Source organism: Anopheles nili, chromosome 2 (assembly GCF_943737925.1).
Source record: "Anopheles nili chromosome 2, idAnoNiliSN_F5_01, whole genome shotgun sequence".
Taxonomy (NCBI): Eukaryota; Metazoa; Arthropoda; class Insecta; order Diptera; family Culicidae; genus Anopheles; species Anopheles nili.
Genome location: NC_071291.1, coordinates 3,686,486 through 3,709,696, shown reverse-complemented (window position 1 = coordinate 3,709,696; position 23,211 = coordinate 3,686,486). Strand labels below are relative to the sequence as shown.

The 23,211-nt window shown below is 48.8% G+C and overlaps 2 protein-coding genes across 2 annotated transcripts in view; one reads left to right on the top strand and one right to left on the bottom strand.

Annotated features, from left to right (window-relative positions):
* Positions 1 to 1,968: 1,968 nt before the first annotated feature.
* LOC128721493 (general odorant-binding protein 69-like) lies at positions 1,969 to 2,634 on the bottom strand. Its single transcript, XM_053815249.1, has one exon. It carries the CDS (start codon positions 2,632 to 2,634, stop codon positions 1,969 to 1,971), a length of 666 nt encoding a protein of 221 aa, XP_053671224.1.
* Positions 2,635 to 9,658: 7,024 nt separating this feature from the next.
* Positions 9,659 to 23,211, top strand: part of LOC128721489 (homeobox protein Hmx) — a 39,041-nt gene continuing 25,488 nt past the window's right edge. The window contains exons 1-5 of the mRNA XM_053815246.1: positions 9,659 to 9,662; positions 13,019 to 14,077; positions 14,159 to 14,443; positions 14,532 to 14,720; positions 19,564 to 19,566. Of these exons, the coding sequence (XP_053671221.1) occupies positions 9,659 to 9,662; positions 13,019 to 14,077; positions 14,159 to 14,443; positions 14,532 to 14,720; positions 19,564 to 19,566 (1,540 nt within the window). The remainder of the gene's footprint in view (positions 9,663 to 13,018; positions 14,078 to 14,158; positions 14,444 to 14,531; positions 14,721 to 19,563; positions 19,567 to 23,211) is intronic.

The window sequence follows — 23,211 nt, the reverse complement described above, 5'->3', positions numbered from 1 at the left end:
GATTCGAGAGTACACGCGGTCAAGAAGCCGCCATGCAGATAACCCTCTTGCTGGCTGGCGTTGGAAAACTTTGTCGTTTGCCATTTCCCATCGGTTTGGTGGGAAATGTGTTTATAATTTAATTAAGTTCCTCATTCCTCCCGCAGCAAACGTCTTCTGCACAAGGTCCTTGTTGGTCCTTGCGAAGGGTCCGTAATCGTCTGACCGCTGTAAACGAGTGAAATCGAATTCGTTAGTTGTGTGCCATCACCGCAACCACTTCGGGCTCGCTGTTTGTTTGTTTGCGTTGCGGTTGGTGGTGTTTTTTCAAAGCACAACCATTGTTTGTGTCTCCGTTAGTGAAACGGGTTGGGAAAACCCATAACAACAACAGCAATAGCGATAGCGAGAAGGGGACCCGGTACCGAGCGTGTCGGTTTCTTCTAATGCGTTGTTGATGCAGATTTACGACGGCCAAATCCCGGCATTACACACGCGCCGATGCACCGAATGGCCTCGCAAAACGCGCTTCCGAAAGGGTGCCCCAGCACATTTACGCCCGGCGACACTTGTTCTTGTGGCCGGTCATGGTTAATTTAGTCTCGAGAGCCCACCGACTAATCGAGTTCCGGCAACAGACTCTGAAAGACTTTCGATACTGTTCACGCGAGACAGGACAGCTGCCGAGGCACGTGTCGGGCACGTGGCGTGGAGGCGTTACTCTGACGCCGGTCGGATTTTATGCGATTGGGCGCGATGTTTACAAGAAGTTTACACCATTTAATTATCCAATTAAAATGCTATATCATCACGAAATGTTGAGCAAAGTCGTTGCTTCCCCTCTTAAAAGGGGCGTTCGTTGAGCGAGAAGTGGGTGCAAAACAACGCTAAACGAGCGAGACCGTCGTTTGTCGTAGACTTTTAAATAATAACAATATTTTAAACTACTCCTTTACGCTCCTAACTGTACTGTAAATGGTTGGTAACAATGTTTTTGAAAACATTTTTAAATTTACTCCCTTTTGCTTCCACTGGCGTGTAGTTAGTAAAAGTGTGTTGTTTAATCAAAAAGACCTGCTTCGCTAAGCTGCATTATCACATAATCCCTTGGCTCTCTCTCTCTCTCTCTCTCTCTCTCTCTCTCTCTCTCTCTCGCTCTGTGACACCGAGCATCAATCATCAACCGATTGGAAGGAATGGGAAGGCACCTCCTGCAAAGCAAATCAATCGAATTGCGACAGACTGCAATTAGATTGATGCGGCACAAGCAGGAATTTTCCAATCACCTCCCTACCATCCGGCGGTGGGTCGGAAAAATGTCGATTTCTATTGCCGACATTGTCCCCCGCGGCATTAGTTTGCACTTTGTGGCCGGCTTGCAAAACTATTTTTGATAAATTTAAATGACCAAACCATTGTTTGGGGAGCGGTGTTTAGCAGTTGCAACCAAATTAGAGCCTCCCCTGGACGATTCCAACGCAGTGGCATGTTGCACTTCCAAACTGACACGTCCTCGCTGAGTGTGGGTAGGAAAAAATGAAACTCCCTCGAGCTGCAAGCGGTGCCTTTTTTTCTTCTCATTTTTCCGAGGTGCCTAACCTTTCATGGAGGACGATGGGAGGTTGCCTGGTAAAGGTGAGATTAGGTTCTAACCGCACTGCAATCGTACCTTCCACCTTCGATTGGAAAACATGAAGCCGAATTATCATTTTCAAATAAATGCTAAGCTATGTTTAATGCCGCCGACTAGAATGTGCTTTTGCGAGCGAGATGGTGTGGGAGTTTTGACTTTTTACGGGAGAATCGGTTTTGAAGAACTTGTTGTAGAATAGTATGAAACCCTTCAACAATATGTGTCTGTTGTTTATCTCACAAAAGCAAGGATTATTTTATCTGCTTCTGTCGTTTAAAACATGCTTTTGTTACACAAATAATAAAATAAATAACGCAATACAATTATAAACCGATGTGAAGGGCAGCCAGAGGCAGTTAATCAAACGACAGAAGTTTGCTTCCACCATGCTCGAAGGCCGCAAATCCGCACCGCAGGACGACGCACCGTGCCAGGTTGTGATACGACGGGTGATCCTTCAAGGATGATACGCTATTCAGCTCCTTAAGCGAGAGACCGGTGATCAGGGCGCATTCCTGCAGTACCTGGTCGAGTTCGAGCACCGTCGGAGACAGTTCGGTGGTGTTTCGATGGAGATTCCCGTAGTAATGATAGAAGCACCGGAACGTTCCGTAAACCGAATCGAGCGCTCCGGAATACGGTCGGGAACACTGGGATATGCTGTTCGTTTCTGTAGGAGGTGCACTAACCCTCAGCAAGCACTCGTTCGTACGATTAACGTAGCCCTTGTCATCTGAATCTGGCTTGAAGAATCGTCGGAACGCCTCGAGATGCAGTGAGTTTTGAACCGGATCGTACACACGCAGGTTGAGTGCGATGCAGAACAGCAGCTTCTTTGTGGGCTGATCGTCCTCGTATCGATGCGCAAGATAGAGCTCCGAACGTGGTTTTCCTATACGCAGATACTCGAAACAGTCGGCTTGTGCATCGTCCCAGCTTTTGGATAGTATGTGATGCCTAAACGCCCCGGCTTGCAGTGCCAACACAGCGCCAACGCACAACGCAAACACCACGTGGTTCATCGTATTTTCGCTTGCGTGCACGTTTGCGCGAATCGAGTGCGGATCGTGTGACTCCCGTTCGGTTGAAGTATGCGCTCTTATACCCTCGAACTTTAAGGGCGTTTGGTAGTGCTGATGAAAAATCGACGAGTACCCTTACCGGGAAGGTATGGTTTGGATAAAGTTTGCCGGCACAATCCGTGCATCGCTCGATAACATCGGTGGTTTGTGAAAGACAGTTTCATTCCCATGTACTCACCGGGCCGGTTTTTGGTAATTTTTTATTAAGCGACACGCTACAATCATGTAAATACAATCATGTAAACGTTTCGCTTTGTTTTAAACGGCATCGTTCGATGCGCATTTTGATAAGTCTTATGAAACATAACGAAGCCTCTCGACACGTCGACGCGCTTACGTAATGTTCCTGTAGTACTTCTGCGTGAGTTCATAAGAAAATCCCACCCATCGAAGGAAATCCCGCCCCCCCCCCCCCCCGTTCACCCGTGTGCAAGGAATCGGGAAATGATAAATGCGTTTTAATCTCATAATTGGCACGATTCATATTTCGTCGACAGGCAGCAATGGGTGGCGAACAGGCGCCCATTTTGGCGCATTGGGTGAAACTCGTAACGCGTTTTTTTGCAAACATAGCAGGCGTAACCAGAAAGCAGAGCAAAAAAAATATGTGAAAACCCGCCTTACAGCCCCAAACGTGCCCAAATGTAATGAAGAATTATCGTCGATCGACCTTTACTTTTCGGCTCCATTTCCACTACCGACATCGGCCGGTGGAGCCGGGAAATAAGATTTGCAAAACTTTGGCCATCAACGGCCGGCGGGAATGAAAATTGCACCAGCGAAATCAATTCCATCAATTGACAGTTTGGCAGCGGCCGCTTTTTCCCCGCCATCTTCGATGGGAAATTTATCAACGGACCCGCTCACGGTTCCGCAGGGTGGCGCTGTGGTTGGCGTGCGCGACGAAGAAGGAAAAGTCAATTCAAAATGAAACCCAATTGGCTGGGGCAAAGAAAAAAGAACCGAAATGGAAGACCCGAGGACGATTTTTCTTGTAGCAATTGCGCGTCGAGAGCGGGAAAATGGGATGGTTGGCGTGGGGAATCGAAAATCGAATTTGAATAATGGACGAAAGTGGCCTTTTGATTGGCGCTCGGGCAGAAAAAAGGACTGCAATCTCGAGAGGCCGTCTCGAGAGCGCCCGAGTCCTGCTCCAAGATGGGGCCCCCGGTTCCGAGTGGCGGTTCCATTTGCGATGCGAAACGATGGGTCATTATTGGATGATAAATTATGAATACAGCAAGTATACATTAGCGTTGAAAAACAGATTTCCCCGATATTATGCTTCGTTCGTTCGTTCGTTCGTCGCTGGTTTTTCCTCCATCCGTTGGTCGGTTGTTTTCGCTTTTCCGGAGACTGGTTGTTATTTTCGTCACCGAGATCTTACCCAACGAGTTCGCGCCGTTGGATTTCGTTTGCCGGGGAAAACCGGAAAAGAAATATTTGTGCCGTGTTTTAGTTTTTAGTCCTCGGCGGGGGGATTGATGCCTCCTGTTTTTTTTTTACTTCCACCCAGAACCCCGGCTGGTGGAGAGAAGTGAAAAAAGACGTCCTGCATCCGTTGGGCGAGTGTTTTAATTTTCATTTCCTTGTCAAACGGGAGCGCCCTGACAAATGGCGCTGGCAGGACGTGCCTTTTTTTGTGCTCCCTTTTTCTTTTGCACCCAGAGCCACGTTGGGGCAGTGATTTCTTTTTTAATAACATTTTTTTCCATTCCACCGCCTCTGGTCTTAATTTTCGCGCACCCCTAGCTGGGCTCGCCCGGTAGGCTGGTGACAGTTTTTCCTCGAAGCCGTTACTGGCCGAACCGCGGCCAAGGAGGCGAAGTTTTCACGCGATGGTTCCCTCGCGGCCCTCATCCTGTAATGAGGAATATTTGTTTCCTTTTCGCTTTTCGCGCACCGGTGGACATTTTAATTAACGATTGTACTTTGATTAATTAAAAAAATATGCTAATCCGTATGTTAACGCCAAATGCGCACACCGTGTCACCTTCGTGGGCGGGTGTCGTGCTTATTTGGCTTGGCGAACTATAACTTTTGGGTTTTTGCGTGCTAAAATATTGCACCGACAGTGAGCGGTTGTTTCTTGTTTTTTTTACGATTCAATTCCATCTCTCCGAGCTACACCCGAATCGGGATGTGTATAATAATTTGTTATAGGTTTGGCATGTGTTGCATGAAAAATTGGTCACCGGCCGAAACCTGGTGCTCGCAAAAAGGGGACGCACCGTTGCAAGTGTAAGTTTTGTGCAAAATTTAAATATAAATTTTACGATCGAAAATCTATCGCTCGGCGGCATTTGGGCAGGAGAGTTAATCGAATGGGCGGTAAAAATTGATTGAGCAAGGTCACGCATTAGGAGCAAAGCCCTCGGGAAGGAGACTCGATCGCGAGGGTTCCAGTGGAAAACTGGGAAAACTGGATATCGATAAATTTCCACGCTGCCACGCGAGTCCCGGATGCACTAGGGGTGCCAATGTATGTGGTGATAAATAAATCAGATCTCACGCGGACGATAGCTGCCGTGAAACGGGAGTTTCCGCGACTACCAGCGGCTGACTTTCTGATGCTATTGCATGCAGATGTTGCAAATTCATAATAATTCACCAGATTATCTTCCCGAAGATGCGTCCGGAGGAGCAAAACGGCACGTTCTAGCGCTGTCGGTGGATGTGTGGACGTAGAGCAACCGAGATTTGATGGGTTAGAACGCTAAATTCAATCGGGAAAATTGATCGAATCCTCCTCGGCATTTAATTCAATCAACGATGATTGGGATCATCGTGATAGCATTAGTCTTGATTTTAGACATTTTGAATGCTTGTTGGCTAATTCAAGCATGGATTGCTGAGGTTACAAATGCGTTGTTTCAAAATTCGAACCACTAGTGACACTTCTCCGGTTACTTGGATGAGAAGCTACCATGACTCCGACACGTTTGTCCTAACGAAGACATTCGACTGCTCGTTCAAAAATCGCAATTCTATTTAGCCCTGCCGTGCGCGGAAACGGCCTTTGCAATCACGACAACAGCTTCATCGGTCATAAAAACGTCGTCCGCAGGCACCTTTAGCCGTTTCCAATATGGCAATTTCGATGCGCCCCCGATTCGGCATCCTCCCGCAACGACGAGCCCAGGAAAGGGTGTTCATATATAAATAATATATTCCTCGATGTTTGTAGCTCAGGTTCGTTATTTGACCTCCAACCTTCGTTCGCCCTTAAGCCGCGTTCGTGTGATGTTTTCGAAAAGTTCCCTCACCATTTTTGGGTTTGGGGTTGTTTGCGAATGCCTCCCGGTTTCTCAGGTGCGCTCCGTAGATCCGCGACTCCAGTGCCCTTTTGCGAAGGAAAGGGCTTAATATTGCGATGTGCGGCAATCATAATAACAATAACAACCGATTCCACAGCCGCTTGATTGCTTTCGTTGCAGCGCAAGTGGTAACCGCAGTAGTGGGCGGAAGTGTGGGTGTGTGTATTTTTTTTTTGCTTTTACCTTCTTCCGCCGGGAAGGGTTGACACTCGAGGGCACGGGAAAATTGTACCCCTTGGAGCTGCCACCAGCATCGAAGATTGCGATGGTCTGCGCTGGTTTTTGGGTGGCGTTGATGTTTTATTTTTTCGTGGCCAAAAGGTTTTTTGAAATACCTTTTTTATGGCTTCCTATCCCGAACCAGCCGCAGTGGCAGCTTTTCATACGACGCACATAAAAGTGGATGCGGTTTTTTGATTTTTGGATACGCCGGAGTTTTTACGACGTTTTCCAAACCGCGCCCCGATTTTGCAATTGTCCTTGCGTCCTGCGAGCACATCGATGGCAATAGTTTTGTAGGCGAAAGTGTTTGTTCCTCTTTTTCCTATCTTAGGTGTGGAAAAAGCTCGGAATGATTTGAGAGGGATGGAGAATTGTTGTTGTCGATGTTTCTGATACCGTGGGTTTCCTTTCATTGTCAAAGAATGAGTGATATCGTGTTTCAGAGTGCATTTATAGACCTGCAGTAACATAGACTTTTTCCAACTTTGTCCAAAATAGTGTCGAAAAAGGCTTAGTTCCGCATCTCGACCACACAATCGATTAGACCCAGCCCCGATTCGAAAGGTCCGATTCTTTCTGCAATGATGCTTGTGTCGTGCATTTCTTTTTTTTTGCCTCCCAATAAAACCCCAGCACCGTCCCATCGTCCTTTGGCATCGCAAAATTGGATCGATCGCACAAACTACCGTGGTACGTGGCCTCGAAGGTGGCTTTGATTTTGGATGGCTTTTGATAGCTTTCCTCGGCTCCGTGAATCGAATGGACAACGTGCGCTAGCTGGCGCTCTTTTACACGCGGATTCGGGTGCACGAGCTCGTGATCGGGTGAAAGGATTACGGCGTGGAAAATAAAAGCCAAAACGCCTGTCGGTCGGGACAAACGGCAAAGGGTGACACTATGAAGCGAACACGAAATCGAGGAAAAAACATCGAGGGCAAAATACTCCTCCACCACGCTCACAACGCAAGGTCTTGCGGTTTATGGCATCGACAGCACGACAGTGGCCAGTGGGCCTGCTCACACATGGTGGGGTAGTAAAAAGAAGGATACACCTTTATTACCATATTTTCCAGATTCAATTATTCGCGCTTGTTGTCTGTTGGGCTGGGAAGGGCGTGTGGTGGATGAAGAAAGGGTGGATTTTATTACAGAAAAAGCTAGCAATAGTACTTTCGCAAATCTGGGTCATAGGAAGGACGAATGCTGTTGTTGTGAGGTGCGGTTTGTGAGAAAGCTCGCGTGGTCAATATAAAGCTCAATAAGCATTACGCAAATGATTGCATTCGCTCGCTGTGTGCTGTTTTGTGCAGTAGAACGGATGTATTATTCATCATGCTCTAGGGCGTGCTTCATAAAATGGCATTCAAAAATTGTTGGAAATAAAAACCGATTAAGATATGAATCATGGGATTGTAGGATAGATTGAGGACACAAAAAAATGACCAGCTGAATGCTGCTCCAAACATAGGGTTGTTGCTGTTGGTAAAATAATCAAGTAGCCACGGACAATGGGTTGCTTTGATCCGTGTAACGATGGCGCTTGAATTGAAACATCCCATGGTGTCCTGCGATGGTACAGGAGCGTGATTTATGGCCCACTCAAAGGACGCAGTTTCGCCATTTGCCAGCCGCTGACCGTTCGTCGCTCTAACCTGGACAACATAATTGACCGATGAGGACTCAGGGACTCTTCCGACTGCGTCGATCGATCCGACCTGAACCGAGCAAATGCTGCAGCTTTTCTGAGGGCCGACCTTGGGTTGCAACATTGGCCAGATTGATGACACAACATCGGTAGCGGAGCATCCGCCAGGACACACCTTTTCCATTTTTCCTGTCTCGTGGATGCTTTAAAGGCAGGTAAAGAAAATGCGCCCCGCACCGAATGCCTCTCGGCAGCCTATTCTAAAAAGGGCATTGGCAGGAGGACCCCAGAAAGAAAGGCAGAGACCCGAAAGGAGGGTCCCAGCAGGAGGGTTCACTAAACGGTGCGCACTTCGCTTAAAATAGGAGCAATAATAATTTTTCACTGCAGTGTCACTTATTTGTAGCAATTAAATGCCCATAAATAACGTCTATTAATCTATTATCCCAACCGGTGATGCCCCGTACGCATGCATGCATGAGAATGGTCGTGTGTGTGTGTGTTGATATAGAGTCCTGAGAAAAGCGGACTTCCGGCTAGGTCGAGGGGTCGAAGGAACGGGCGGAGCGAATCCGGAACGGCTCACCGGGGGTAATAATTGGCGGTAAAGGACCATCGCAACGAAACCGATGATGGCGCGTATGGGGACAAGCGGGGAAAAATGCGAGAAAAAAAGGGGGAAAATAGTTCCAAACTGGAAACCAATTCCGGCGGGCATCACCTCGAATGCCGGAAGATTGCCCTCGAGGGAATTCAACTCGATTGTGATGGCAGCATTCGCGCCCGAGAGTGCCGCAATATCGGAGGGATAAAAAGGCTTGAGGTTCCGATTGCGTTTGGGCTGAAAAACGGCCATGGCTGGCGCGCGGGAAATGGAGAATCATTAAAAGTTATCACAACAAAAAGTTAAACTGCAACCGTAACCGATGAAAAACTATCCCTTTGAATCCCTGTTGGCGTTCATTTGGGTGTTGGGCCAGAGGAAAGATGGCCAGGAGGTGCTACTTGGAAGCTCATAAATTATGCCACAACTCGTTTCGGCGAGTTCATTTTCATTGTTGATGATGTATTTGTCGGTGTGCGAGTGTGCGGAAGTGACGTCGTCGTAGATAAGCGCTTAAATGATCGAAATGGCGTAATAGGTTCATTTATTCTACTACTTCCGTAAGCCTCAAGCAGCTATGCGTAATAAAACTGTTGTTTTAGCGAATATCTTTGACTTGCGTTAAGCTTCTAGTTCATTTAGTCGCGATACTTTCTTTCCAATTCATGTGTTTCAACTACGACCTCTGTCAAAAGGCCCATGTGCCATTTCTATGCCAGCTTCTGTGACAAACCATTCCATTGACTTGCTCAAACGTTTGGTTCTTTTCCTATTTCTCTGTGGCTCACGTAGCCTCATAAACAACGTGTCCGGCCATTCATGGTTGAGGCAATAGAGTGAGGATGAGGCGTAGAAAATTTTAGCTGAATATTATAGACTACGACGAGCCCGATCGAGCATCGATTGCAAAGGGTCCTGGTTGTGGGAAAACGGAACGGAAACAAACACAAGCACATACGAACACCCGTGCGTGTGCATACAAACATGTGACATATTGAACGAGCATCAGGTACGTGATAGGACACAATGGGCATAGAATGCAGTATTGGGAAAATCAATCTCATGAGACACGATTCACAGCTATGCAAACAAAAAAGAAATTTGGTGAAGGAAAAGCAAGGATCCGAGAGGAAGTGCCTGAATACAGGTAGGCGAAAGTGGAATGTAACAATCCACATGGGTAAGAAGTTAAATTATTCCTTACATTTGTAAGCTAAGCAACTCTTGTAACAATGTAGTATAAAGACTTTACATGCATTAACAGTGGAGTAATATGAAATTTGTGTACATGTCCTGTGTAAAATGATGAGCAATGGTAGAGAATTTTGACTTCTCATGGTTCGAAGCCAAGCTCACCGGATATCCTCATTTGGCTCGAAAAAGGACTCCCTTCGATGTTTAGAAAAACGGGCAAGGCACAAAGTCAACTCGACGCGCACACAAAACGTCCCAGTGCTGACTCTGTCACCTATCCGACGAGGCCATTGTTGATGAAAAGGGATTCGTACAGATCCCGGAGCCCTCCGGGCGTCCGGCCGTTTTTCCGGCCTCCGGAACCCGTAAACTGTGCACCCGATTCAATCCGAAAGGTGTGATAATTTTACGGCAGTTTAATTTGTGATGCGGTTGCGCTTTTGGGACGTGCGTGCTTCAAAGGACACCGAGGGACGAACGCATCCCGTTGGGACGTTTATTGCGTTCCATTATAACCGTGGCCGATTCGAAACGATGAGCCATTTCGATAAACCGGAGAAAAAACTAATGGACTAGGTGAGCCTTGTGATTATGCTCCAAAATGATCCCATCATGAAGTGCGTTGTGTTAAACGCCATATTCTCTTCTGTGAATCGTTTCATTTGCTGGTGTTTTTTGTTTTGGGAAATAAGATATTGAGCATCGAATTATCAGCTCCGAAAGCAAACAAAAATACAACATTTTTCGGATAGCTGCCTAAAATATCACCTGTCAAAGAATGGAAATAACGCAGGAAAATAAATAAATATATAAACCCGGTACATCGCTGCACATCGACCCGGTGAGGAGGCATTTGGCAATAATGCAACTTTCGGGCGGAAACTCCCATAATAATTCCAATTGCAACGGCAGCTGCAAACTGCCCGTCACGAAACTTTTCTGCGCAAACATTTTCGCTTCAAATTTATCAGCACAGGTATGGGAAACTGGAAGCGAAATAAAACGAGGAAGAAAAAAAAATATTGGCATAAGGCAACACCGGTAACCAAAGTTTATTTTCCGCTGCGTGTTTGAGGTTTTTCCTTCCGCATAAACACACACACACACACACACAATCCTGGCTTGTAACCGACATGCACCATGTTGCACTCGTTGCATGAGCTTGGTATATTAACAATTCGGTTATGCTGCCGTTGATGCTAATTGGAAAAATATTTCAACGATCCTGATCGTGTTGGAATTCGAGGCATGAGGTAACTGAACATTTTTATTTCGAAACTCCTGTTGCTTATTACGCATTAAACACACGACATCATTAGTGCATAAGGATCCATTTTCCGGAGATCAAACTCTTTGAATCAAACCCTCTTCTAGTTATCAAACTAGCAGCCAGCATGTAATGACCTATGCAAATGGAGTGAGGAAAGGATAACAATGATCCTACGCGTCTAGGACCACTGGGTGATCTGCTGTGCCCTATGCGCAATCGTCCCTGCCGAATGTCACCTTTGGGCATAATCTTTCCCCGTCAGCAAGTGAGCAGCTGCAACCGGAACCGGAACCGGGGGAGCTGGTGGCTCTCTTCATCACCCTCGCCGCCAAACCACACGCTAAAAATTACGAAATTATAACCCCGTCTCTGGCCCCCGATGCCTCGTTTCGTGTCCGTAAGCCAGCAATGTAATCTGAACATCATTATTGTGTTGTATAGAAAATGAGTAAAAACGAATCGAAAATGTGGAGGCAGCGAGGCACATTAACTCCCCACCGGCCAAAAGGATCTCCCTCCTTTGTCCTGGCCCGGGGCGTGGTAAGGGCGAGGGCGATAAAGAAGACGAAAAAAGGATTAGCTGCACATATGAACTAGCGACGGTGAACGCGCGCGCTTCCCCGACACATTGTTTACGTTGCACCAGAGAGCGCGTGTGTGTGTGAGTTCGTGCGTGGGCTGGTGTGAAATGGGAGTCCTTTTTTCCGTTCACTTTCGCCAAGGAGCGCGAGTGCACGAAAGAGCACGAATTTCCCCCACACGAGGTGCGAGCGAGATAGAGCGAAGAATTAATGAACTTGTGCATTGACTGCGACTGGCGAACCCTGCCTCACTACAGCAACCCTGCTTTGGATGCGCCATCGTCCATCCCCGTGAGTGGGCATTTTGTTTGACGTATGCAAGAGTGCGAGAGAGCGAGAGAGAGAGAGCGAGAACATGCACGCTGTCCTGCTCGCGATGTGGTTGTGTGGGTAAGTGCGTAAGTGCGCCGGCGCAACGAGAAAGGAAAACGAGTTTTCTTCGTTTCATCTCGCTCTGGACTCTGTCGTTCTCTTGCACGCCATCCTTTCACTCTCTGGCTCTCTCTCTCTCTCTCTCGCTCTCACAGCCAGGTAGAAGCATGGCGTCGCGTGACAGCGTGTATGAGTGTGGCAGCTTCAACGCACCGTTTACGGCTTCGGTGCTCCACCTTTTTATCCCTTTTTAATCGATGGGCGGAGCGATCGACCCTTCGCTGAGGTTGAACCGGAGGGATGCTGTGCTGCTATCGAGAGAAGATGTTGAGCAACTGGCCGGAACGGTGAACACGTTCGCCGCTCGTCTAAAACGGAAAGCCTTCCCAAACGACGACGACGACGACGACGACGACGACGACGACGACGTCGACGACGTAGTTACAGCGAGTGAACAGTGGCAAGGACCTCGAAGCGAGTCCTTCACAACCGATCAGTGTGCGTGTGTGTGCGCGTGCACAAGTGTTGATAGTGCCCCGTGGCGAGTTGATAAACAGGCTTTGATGTGAACAGCCTACCTTGATGCAAGAGTTGCGGCATTCAAGCACGTTGCGTCGTGACAACCGGACACGTGATGATCCTGGCGTAAGTGGTTGCGTGAACATTAGTGCGTATTTTTGTGACGCATGTGTGAAAAGGCTTCTGTGATGAATGCTCCTGCGAAGTGAAGTGATTCGTGAGTCGTGGTTAAATGAACGAAACACGTGTACAAAGAAACAAGTAACGAGATAAAATTACTCGAGCAAAGTACTGATGCGTGAGTGCGTAGGGATTGTGCGATCAAGTGTTGTTGTTTCGGTTTCTAAATCCGCTTGAAGAGAGGATTCTAAGAAAAACGTTACCCAAAAAGTGTGAATTTGTCGTCTGGCGATGGTTGTGATCTGAACATGAAAATGTCGCCCAAGTGTAAAGTGTGAGCTTTCGATTGACGTTATCTCTAGTTCGTTTGTGTCGAGTGTGTCCTTTCGCGTGTGTCCTTTCGTTTCTATCCGCCGCAATATGGCACGGAGATAAGCCCAACTCGATACGACCTTTGATTCGCGGAACCACACGTTTCAGGATTCGGTTCGGGATTCGGTGGCGCTGAAGTTGACCAGCGCCTACCACGTTTCGAGGACACGGAGTCGTACGGTTCCGACGACCCGGTGCGCACCGGGTACCAAGCGCTGACCCTGGCGGCCTTCCGATCTCCCGGGTTGCTCGGAACGCATGGCTTTGGCTTTGGCGGCAACTTCGGCTTCCGTGATCCTTCGGCCACGTCACCAACGGCGGCGTCCTCGTTTGACGGGCCTCCTGCCCATCTTGCGGCCGGTTCGTTGCTGAATCTCTCCCAGCACGCCACATCCGCCGGTGGTCACTTCCGGTCGCATCACCACCAGCTCCATCCGCAGCACGGTGACACCGGCGGTAGTCCGGTGAATCTGTTTCTCGGTACCGGAGGAGGTCCATCTTCGAGAGATAACTCCCACGACCAGCCTGCTCCTCCGGACAGTCCGTACGGGCGACCGTATCATCCTGCGACGGACGGTGCCACAGGACTTCCGGCGCATCTTTCTGAGCATTTGGCTGGCCTCGGAGCGGCTTACGGAACGGATTCGGATCGGGCAGATCAGGACGACGAGATCCACGTTCTTCCGGGGAGTCCTCGTGGCCACAGTCCCGTGAGTGGGCGGCTTAACGGCAGTGGGTACACCTCAGAACCGGCCAGTCCGGAGCCGACAGGACACAAACATCGACCACCGGCGGACGAGTCCTGTGGCAGTCCGCTCGGAAGTGCCCGATCGTACTCGAGCCAAACGAAAGAGGGTGATCTCGGTGGGTTAGGAGGATATCCTTTGTCCGGTTCACCCCACGATAGTGTGGGATCCTCGCGTAGCCCCGAAAACCTCTCCCACGGTCCTTCCGGTTCGGCCAACGCGTGTCATCCCCAATCGTCGAACTCCGGAATCGTCGCCGGCTCGTCCGGAAGTGCGGCTTCATTTGCACTTTCCGTCGGGCAGCAATTGGCAGCGCATCAACAGCACCATCATCACCAGCATCAGCAACATCTTCAGCAACACCCGCTGCATCACCAGCTTCACCCGCATCACCCACACCATAACAACAACAACAACAACAACAGCAGTGGGGCGATAAACCACAACCAACCGCTTCCGGTGGGTTCAAAGGGTAAACCAACACACACGATCTCGGACATGTTGGATCATAAGTTACAGTTGAGCTTCCTGGGTCCGCCACTGGCGGCGCTGCACTCCATGACGGAGATGAAAGCGGCTCAACACCAGCAGCACCAACACTCACACGCCCCCACAGGACAACAACCCCCGGGATCGGGTCCTCACACCACCACGCATCCTGGCAGCCCCGATCGACTCTCGCAAACGGCCGTTTCACAGTCACCGGCGGTCAGCAACCCACACGGAATTGACACAATCCTTTCCCGACCACCGCCAGTTACCACCGCTCAATTGAATGCCTTAGGAGGTGAGTACGCTGAGATGATGAGGGTCTTTTGACAAACGTACGAGCTGAACGTCCTTTTGTGGCCATCGTCCATCGTTTTATTTTGCAGGAGGAATGCCCCGTTTTACAGCGGCCGTAGCTGCGGCAGCCAACATGGCGCAATATCTGTCCCAGAACCACGCCAACGGTCCTATGAAGGCTCACGCAGGGCCACTCGTCGACCGGACGCACCTTTACTGGCCCGGACTGCAGGGTCTCGTGGCCAATCCGATGGCGTGGCGTGACCGACTCGGTTCCAGTGAGTATTCCCTTTTTCCGCGATGTCCATTGCGAAACCCCTTTTCGCTCCTTAGGTGACCGACCTCCCGACGGCGATCCAATTAATCATCGAAAATTTGATGGATCGCCGTAAAAACGATGATTGAATGTCGTAAAATGCCGTCGGCTGCGTGTCAACCGGTGCGCCATACGGTGCCCGATTACAAGCTGCAATGTGCGTGCGTAATTGGGCCTCTTCCCTAATGGTGGGTGCTTTTTGACGCGATACGAGGTGCGTTGGTGGGTGCGTTTTTGGCCTGTTTTTCGGGGCATCAATTACCTGTAGGCGTAGGGCTCTAGTGTCCGTGGGAGTGTGGGTTTGTGCGTTATCTGGGAACGGGTATTCCAGCTCATGAAATGCGACATGTCGGGGATTAATGAGTAGACCGTTAGTACGTGCTTCGATGTATGTCCTTAAGGCACAGGATGGAACACTCCACATCTTCTGCTTTCACGACTGGCGGAAATCCTGCAACGAGGTGCACTTTATGCACGTGTGAGTGTGTGGTCTGTCCATAAAAAAAGGGCTGTTTCCGTGTTCGCCTTCTTTTTTGGGTGACAATCTCGTTCGCATCGTCCAACGACGGGACACGCATCGGGCACCGTTCCAACTTGGGCCATTATTCCAGGACGACCGATCGCTTCGACCCGAGAATCCATTGGGCACATCCCCATCGCGATTCCACCAAAGAGGTCACTGCGATTCCAATCACCGGCGTATCGGACTTATTAGGCACGGTTCGCCAAAGACTCGTCGTCGAGAGCATTATACCACCATCAGCCTCGATTGGGGCCAAATCGGATCCCCTCGAAGGCTCGGTTTATAAATCTGCCCAAAGACCGTCCTGTGGTAGGATCGAGAGCGCATTAGCAGCCGTTTGGCCTGAATTTAGGTGCTCCGATGGTGGAATGGCCGTCCTTCTGAAGACCGGACACACCGGACTCAACTGCGGACAACCGTCAGCTGTAGGCTAATGGTCAGCGATGTCCAAAACGTCCGAAGAGGCTGCTCCCGGAGTGCACCCCACAGTGGCACACACGTTAACAGACTTTTGGCTCTCTATTATAAGTCGTCCATTGCATGTCAATAGCCGGATAATGATGATCCTGGAACCTGGTAGGATCCTTCTCTGGGAGTCGCATGCAGCCGTTTATTGCGACGCAGGCAAGCGGTTCCAGTTCCGGACAGCCGGTGTACCGGTCGCTTCTTGGAACGATGTGGAAATTACGAGAAGCCCTCTCGGAGGCCTCTGATGCCTCTGGAGTGGAGTGATTCAAACCGAGCCTAACCAACCTGCACTGAAGCCGGTTGTTCCGGTGGACGGCAGTTTTTCCATACCATAGCTCCCGTGGGGCGCATGTATCATCAATTATTCGAAACATGTCCACCAGCAGCAGCATCAGCAGCAGGCTGGTTGGCTGGCTGTCCTGGAAGCCCGAAGGTCCTGTCTGTCGGTGCTTCGTCTAATCGTCGCGACGCGTTCCGGAGGGAAATAAGGATCCGGGAATGGTGGGTGGCGATGCTTTGACAGAGATAATTGACCGATAGACAGCTGTTAAATTGTTTCTTTATTGATTTTCTCAATGCGACGTTGGACTTTGAATGGGGCGGTGGGTTGACTTCTGGATCTGGAGTACTTACGGTACGATGGGTGGAATTGTCCGAATGATTCATTTTGGTGTGTGTCTGTGCCATCGGTAGGCGAAGGTGCACCTGTTCTTCGTCTTAAATGACCATTTTCAACCTACTGGCATGGTGTTGAAGGCTCTGGATTCATTATCTGATTACCACTCAACGATGTAAAATCACGATTGGTGAGTGCGTAAAAAAAGGGCTTTCTACACTCGAGCATTTGAGTCGATTCCGTGTGGTAGGGTTCATTTCCACAAATCGTTGCACTTGGGGCGGTTAGCTGGGAAGGTTAACTGCAGCACCGGAGCTCGGGGAGTTGGCAAATAAATATTGCTTTATCAGGCGCGATATCGGGCCCGGTATCTTGTCAATAGTGATGGCAGGTCATAAAAATAAATATTGTTCAAATCGATCAAATTAAACGACGACGCGTAGGAGACCCGTTTTATGAGTCAGCCGGTGGAATAATTGCGTGATTTACAGATCCACCTCGGCTCCGGATGGTTGAAGAAGTTGCAGAAGTTTACTGAATGTAATTGCAAGGGTGAAAAAGGGATCCCATCGGAGTAGGGAAATATGAAATCATAAGCCCACGAACATTCAATTCCCACGCGTGACGCGCAAACACCGATCAGGCTACACCGGCATCTGCTTATCAGAGTCGTCGCCTATCAACGATTACCGCTTCGTTCGCTTGGAACACCTTCTCTTCACGTAACCGGCACGTGACCCAATCGGTTTGTTTAGGCATGCAGCGAGCGTTCCCCGTTTCACGACGGGAGGAATTTTATTGCATTTAATTAAACCGTACCGTTGCTTCGTCGCGGTTTTCCCACCCAGCCGTTCTCTCGTTACGAGGAATCCGGCCAATGTGTTGCATGTGTTGTGGTCCTGCGTAAGAGTGGAACGAGTTCGGCGGCATACGGCCGGTGTGACGTGCGATTAGGAAAGTATTTGGTGACGAGCAAACATTTCTATTACATGCAATTAACGATCGAACGTGCCACGGTTGCCTAGGTGATGTCTCGATGTAGGAAGTAGGCCATGGAAAATTCACCCCGAAACTGGGAGGAAACTCTTTAACCCCGCGATTGTGGATCGAGAAATGGATTATAATTTCCACCGGAGCTTTTCCCGTTCCGAGGGGTCGTCGAGTTGGTGAAAAACCACACGCGACACGGCGCATTGTAACATCTGTAGTAATTACGATTACATTCGCGCACGGCATATGGAATGGGCGCAATGACGGTGACGGCGAGTGCATTGTAATGTGGTGTTGATAATCGAAACGGTTTGTTTATTCCGGTGCCTTCGTCGTCCTTCGTCCTTTGTTCTACGCTCGAGATACGACATCGACGAAGTTCGACGAACTCCATTCCGGTGGCAATTAAAAAAGCTTAGCATCCTTACATGCGACTAGCTGCAATCTCGCACAAAAGGACCTTCACGAAACGAAAGCAGTGCTCCACCAGCGGAGTTGGTTGGCTAAAAAATCGATGCACTTTGTGTGGGGATTTAAATAAAAATGGCTGCAGCACTCACGACCACTAGCGACCGCAGTATGTACCACCCGGTGTGGTGTACACGGCTACGGTTGAAACTGCGAAAGGATAACGGTCCCGCCGGATGGAGCGGATTTTCGTTTATGCGCCGACAAACACATGCATAAGTGCCACCGACCACGTTGGTGCATTGGTGGGGAAAAATGGCTCGCCTTGTTGGGTTTCGCGGCTTGGACTGTAGCCGTTCCTCTTTGTTAGGAAGAAAGGGCATTTATTTTTCCTTTTTTTGTGAAAAATGGAAACTCGGGGTAAATGGGAGAAAATGTGGAAATTTTATACAAGCGCAGTGCTCGTTGTTCTCGTGGTTTACGAAGAGAGCCCCCGTCACTCGATCGTTTGGAATATGTTAATTAAAGGAATCTGCTTTCTGTTTATAATGTACTTCGATTCGTTTTTTCGATATTCGAGAGAGAAAAAAGACAACATCATTAAGATGGGATGTTTTGTTGGGTTGTATAAAACTGTAGCTTTCTTGCAATTTTGCTACACGCTGGCACAACACACAAACATTCGCAACATCTATCAGATCGTACCGTGAGAAAACTGCGTTCGATTTTCATGACCGTACTCGTTCCAGGACATCATCATCATCATTTCCAAACACGCATACGGTGCCGATTTGTTCATAAATACCTTGTTGATTATTTTTTGAACAAACGTCCTGGCTTATTTATGCACGGACCCTGGGCGACCCTTGGTTCCGACCTGCGAGCCTTTCGCCGGCGAGCCCTCAAATCATTCCTCCGCCTCCCACGGGTTCCCTTTGCTATGGCCACGGCCTGAAAAGCTCCACCCAGCAGCCCGGCTTGTTGATGAGATTCGATTTAAATTTGATGACCATAAACGCATATTATACGACGCCGTTTAGTCCGCCCCGAAATGTGTGTTCTATTGGTGAAAATGAAGGCGAGCCATGTATTCGGCAGCGCTGCGAGTGTGTGGTCGTTTTGTGTTCGAGCTGTGAAAAATGCCACGCGTGGAAAAATATATGAACAAACGCGAATGGAGGGCATCGGAAAAAAAGAGAGACAAAACAACTCCCCACAGCTTCATCCGGAGAGCCCATCCGGAAAGCGAAACACGGTGCGAATGGGCTGAAGAAAATGGAATACATTCATGGACGGATGAAGCATTTCCACCATACGCCTAGCTGCAGGAAAAAAGGCGCCTCCACCATCCTAGGCAGCCACTGCTATCACTGTATCAATGCTGAGCAACCCTGGGCTAGGGCTATGGCTACTTGGATCCATTCCGACATGTGCACACCAAAAACGAGAGCAAGCTCGCACACACACACACACGCACACATACACATCGACATGGCAGCTGGTCCGCCTTTTTCGGGCCGGGAAAAAAGATCTCATTTTCCGACGAGGCGCACTCATAAATATACATAAAACCGGCGGTGAATAGTGGCGAAGATTCAGTATCTCCGTTCGCCGCGTTCTCGGAGGTCGGTGTGCCTCGCCGACTTGTTCTTGTTGAGACGCCAACACCGAGCCGATCGATGCTGACACACTTCCACAGCTGCCGGGGAGGGCGCCTTTGTTTCCATAATGATGTTGCTCCATAATCATCCAATCACGGAGTCTTCAAAAAACCATCCCCACCACACCGAAGGATGCGAGCAAGTGGTGCAAGAAACACGAACTTCAGGAGCACAAATCTGGATGTGCCACCATACACGCATATCCTTCGACGGGCGGTAGAGTTTCGCGGGAAATGCCACTCATACATGCGCACCCTGCACCCTGTGTGTGTGTCCGTGGACGCCTCGATGATGATTATGATTGTGGAGCGGCAAGAGCGTCGTCCTTGCCGAAGGAGTGTGAGCGAGATGACTGCATCTCGCGTGGACGTGTGCGTTTGTGTTGAGGATGGCGCTTGCTTGGATCGGGCGGCAATGGCAGTTTTCATCTCGTTTGGGAAATTTGTGTATGTGTGTATGAGTGAGCATTTTCCCCTCCTAGCTGTAAAGGCTTGCAGAGATGCTTTATTTACAAAAAAAAACAAAACACTAGAGCTGATGGAAATGCAGCAGATAGAGGTCCTTTTTCCTTACAACCGGAGTCGTTGGTTTTTGGCGTACATGGATTTTGAAAATGAGGAAGTAAAATTACACTTCCAAATACTATTTTAAATTCCTTCACTGTATGATGTTTCTCTGTATGAGAGGTGTTTAACGTTTCTTTCACCATCATCGTTTCGTTTAAGAATTGATTTAAAAGTCGCCATGAACACACGTATGAACGTGATAAACCTTGCGTGATATCCTTGCTGTAGGATTCGCAACCTAACGAGGACCCAACGTTTAAAGGAACCCCAAAACCATCATACTCGTCAGCAAACGTTAGCAAATCCTCGTTCGACCGGCTTTCGCGGGGGATGTAACGTCGGGAGTACATCACGTGATGTGTCGTTAATATAATAAGCGCCATCTGTCGATAATGACGCGCTGCCAGCAAGGGCCAGGGAGTGGAATGTCCTGATGGACGGTAGCACGAACAAAAAAAGCGTGCCATTCTTCGACGATCGTCCTGCGCTGATGATGAAGTTGACGCAGCCGTTTCGGGTGGCGTTTTTCTGTGTTCGCCTGTGCAACGACACGCTCTACAGCGCGGCTGTCAGGTTGGAAGGATACCAGGACGCTCCACCTTCCAGACTAATGATCATTAAATGTTATAATTCCGCAGTATTTTCGTCATTTGCTGGCCATTATGCAGCAGAATGGTGCCGCTCGGCTGATGCTACCGACTGCTGAGCGAAGGTCCTTGTGGGTGGGGTGTTTTTCCTTGAAGCAATGGCGCTTTCCTTCCTTCCGTGATACCACTTGCTGCGGCTTGGTTCAACATATTGTGCCGAGCCGTTCGACAGGGAGCTGATATCACCCCTCTTGGTGCGTGGTGCGAAGGTGTTTGTTGGCTCGGATTTGAGAGGCGCATTTTTATGTTTATGGCTCACTTCACCGCGATGTGGCGGCTTTCGCGAGCTTTAATGGGCCCTCGGGCTCGAAGCACCGGGAATCGGACACCGGTTTCGTGGGTTGCTACCGTGAGCAGTGCTTTGGTGGTGATTATCGTTATCATTATCGTTCCAGTTACTTTACACTGTTTAATGATGTTTGGCCAGCGAAGATGTTGTTTGTTGGTTTAGTCGCGACGATGTGGTTGTGTTTGGGCGATTTCCAGGCGAAATACCTCCGAGGTTGTGCTTCGAAGAGTCTTTCGGGTGTTCTTTTCGTTTTAATTGTCATTACACCAACATGCACACACCGCGGATGGTTTTTAATGCTTGTGATTCTGGAAGAACAACATACATGTTCGAAAGAACAAAACGAATGGATCTTGAGTTTAACTATCACAACACCAATTGTGTGATCTTGTATACCAACCACAAGAAGCTGATTTGTTGACACTAAACCAAACCCATAACTCGAGCAAACGGCTTTGTAAATAATCATGAGGCAATATATTCCAACGTCAACAGCATTGTACTTGATGAAAATAATAGTGCCAAATATTTATTGCTGTTGCTCGGACAGGCTTCATTGGTGGGTCCCACAAATATTTACACATCCAGTGTTTCCTGGCCTGTGGTCTCCCAAATATTGCCCCACTCCATTATACTGCCGATGGTGGGAAAAGCTCCTGTGGAAACGACGCAACCATTCCCGCGGAGGGCCCATAAAATTGATTTGTTTTTCCTGCTGACCATCGGCCGAGTTAATAGTTTGCTAACTGGTGAAACAATGGCAGGAGCAGCAGCAGTAGTATCATCATCATAACCCAAGAGATCATGCGAGCAATCCATCCATAAAGCCTCGAAATGGGAAGCCTCACGACGCCGGGGGACCTTTCTCGCTGCTCGCTAATTATTGCGCTGCGTCGTGCCCGTTCAAAAGCCAATAAAAGTGCCCTATTAAGAGTGGGCCGTAATGGTCGTAAAAGAATTATCACCCATTTGTAATGGTTTGTTCGGTTTGGTCAGCAGCACCGTGGCGCTCGCGTACGCTGGTAGGTCAGTCCATCAAGCCGATGGGGTTTTTGGTTCCGCCTAAGAGTCGAGGATTTGATTGGCCCACGGTCCTTCGTTCGCCAATGGACAGTGTCCAGTGTCGTCCGTCTAGGGTCGAAGACGACGTTAGTTTTAGGGCGTTTATGGTGAGGGCGGCCAAACTCGCGCGGATCGTAAAACGATAAATTTGCGCTACCCAAAAACCGATCCGTAGCGTCGTTACGCCAGTCTGGGGTTTGACGCGGAGTGGAATTAATTTTCCACGGCGTAAAGAAAGGGTCCTTTCGGAGCGCGTCCTCCATTTACGTGACATCCTTCAGTGGGGTCGGTAGCATAACTTTCGCCACACTGGAGGTGGAAAGGGCACAGGCGCGATGGTAAAATATTTATCGCACTCATTACTTTAATTATGATTGCCGTTTTAATTGCCCCCGTTCAAGGCGCATCCTTTTTCCCGGTGGGAAATGGCTTCCCGGGAAAACCCGACACCTCAATCCCAGCGCCTCCGAGAGTCCTTTCGGTGCCTGTTCGTAGATTGGTTTGTAAAATCCTGCCACCCCAGGCTGGCTCAGGAAGCTGGCTTCGGAAAGAAGGTACACAAAAATTTACATACAAATGGTTGGTTAAAATGGTGGAAATATGAATAATTAATCCAGCCCCATACGCGCCGATCCATCCGTGTGCTCTACCCTTGCGTGTCGGAGGGACTTTGAATGAAAATAATTTTCGGGAACCCCTTTTTTAAGCTACGGCATTCTGGCGAGGCGTGATTTCGTTGCGAGTCGACCTTCTGGGTAGGAAACGCGAAAGCTGCATAAAGAACGTCCACTATTTCATTCCGAGCAGTGTTGTTTAATTATCTGCTTTAGGAAATTAATAATCTCCGCGGTACGTTTGTGTTGAAAACGATTTACACGAGCTCGAGAGTCCTCCGAGAGATCATATGCTGAATGTACATTGCTGCTGATCAAATGATCGTGCAAATCGTTTCAGGTTCATAATTTATGCTACCAAATTCTTGAGACTTTCGATGTACGACTAATTTCGGCACCAACCGTATGGTGGCATAAAATTATATATTACGAGTTTCCCAAACGCCCAATAAATCCTTATCACCAATGTCCCGACGTTTTCCCGATACGGTGATAACCCGATTCGTCGGTACCCGGTGGAGAGTTGCGATCCCTTCCGAATGCACTAATCAATTAATTACTATCGCAACCATGCCACTGCTATCTATGTTGTTTTAATTGTAATAAATG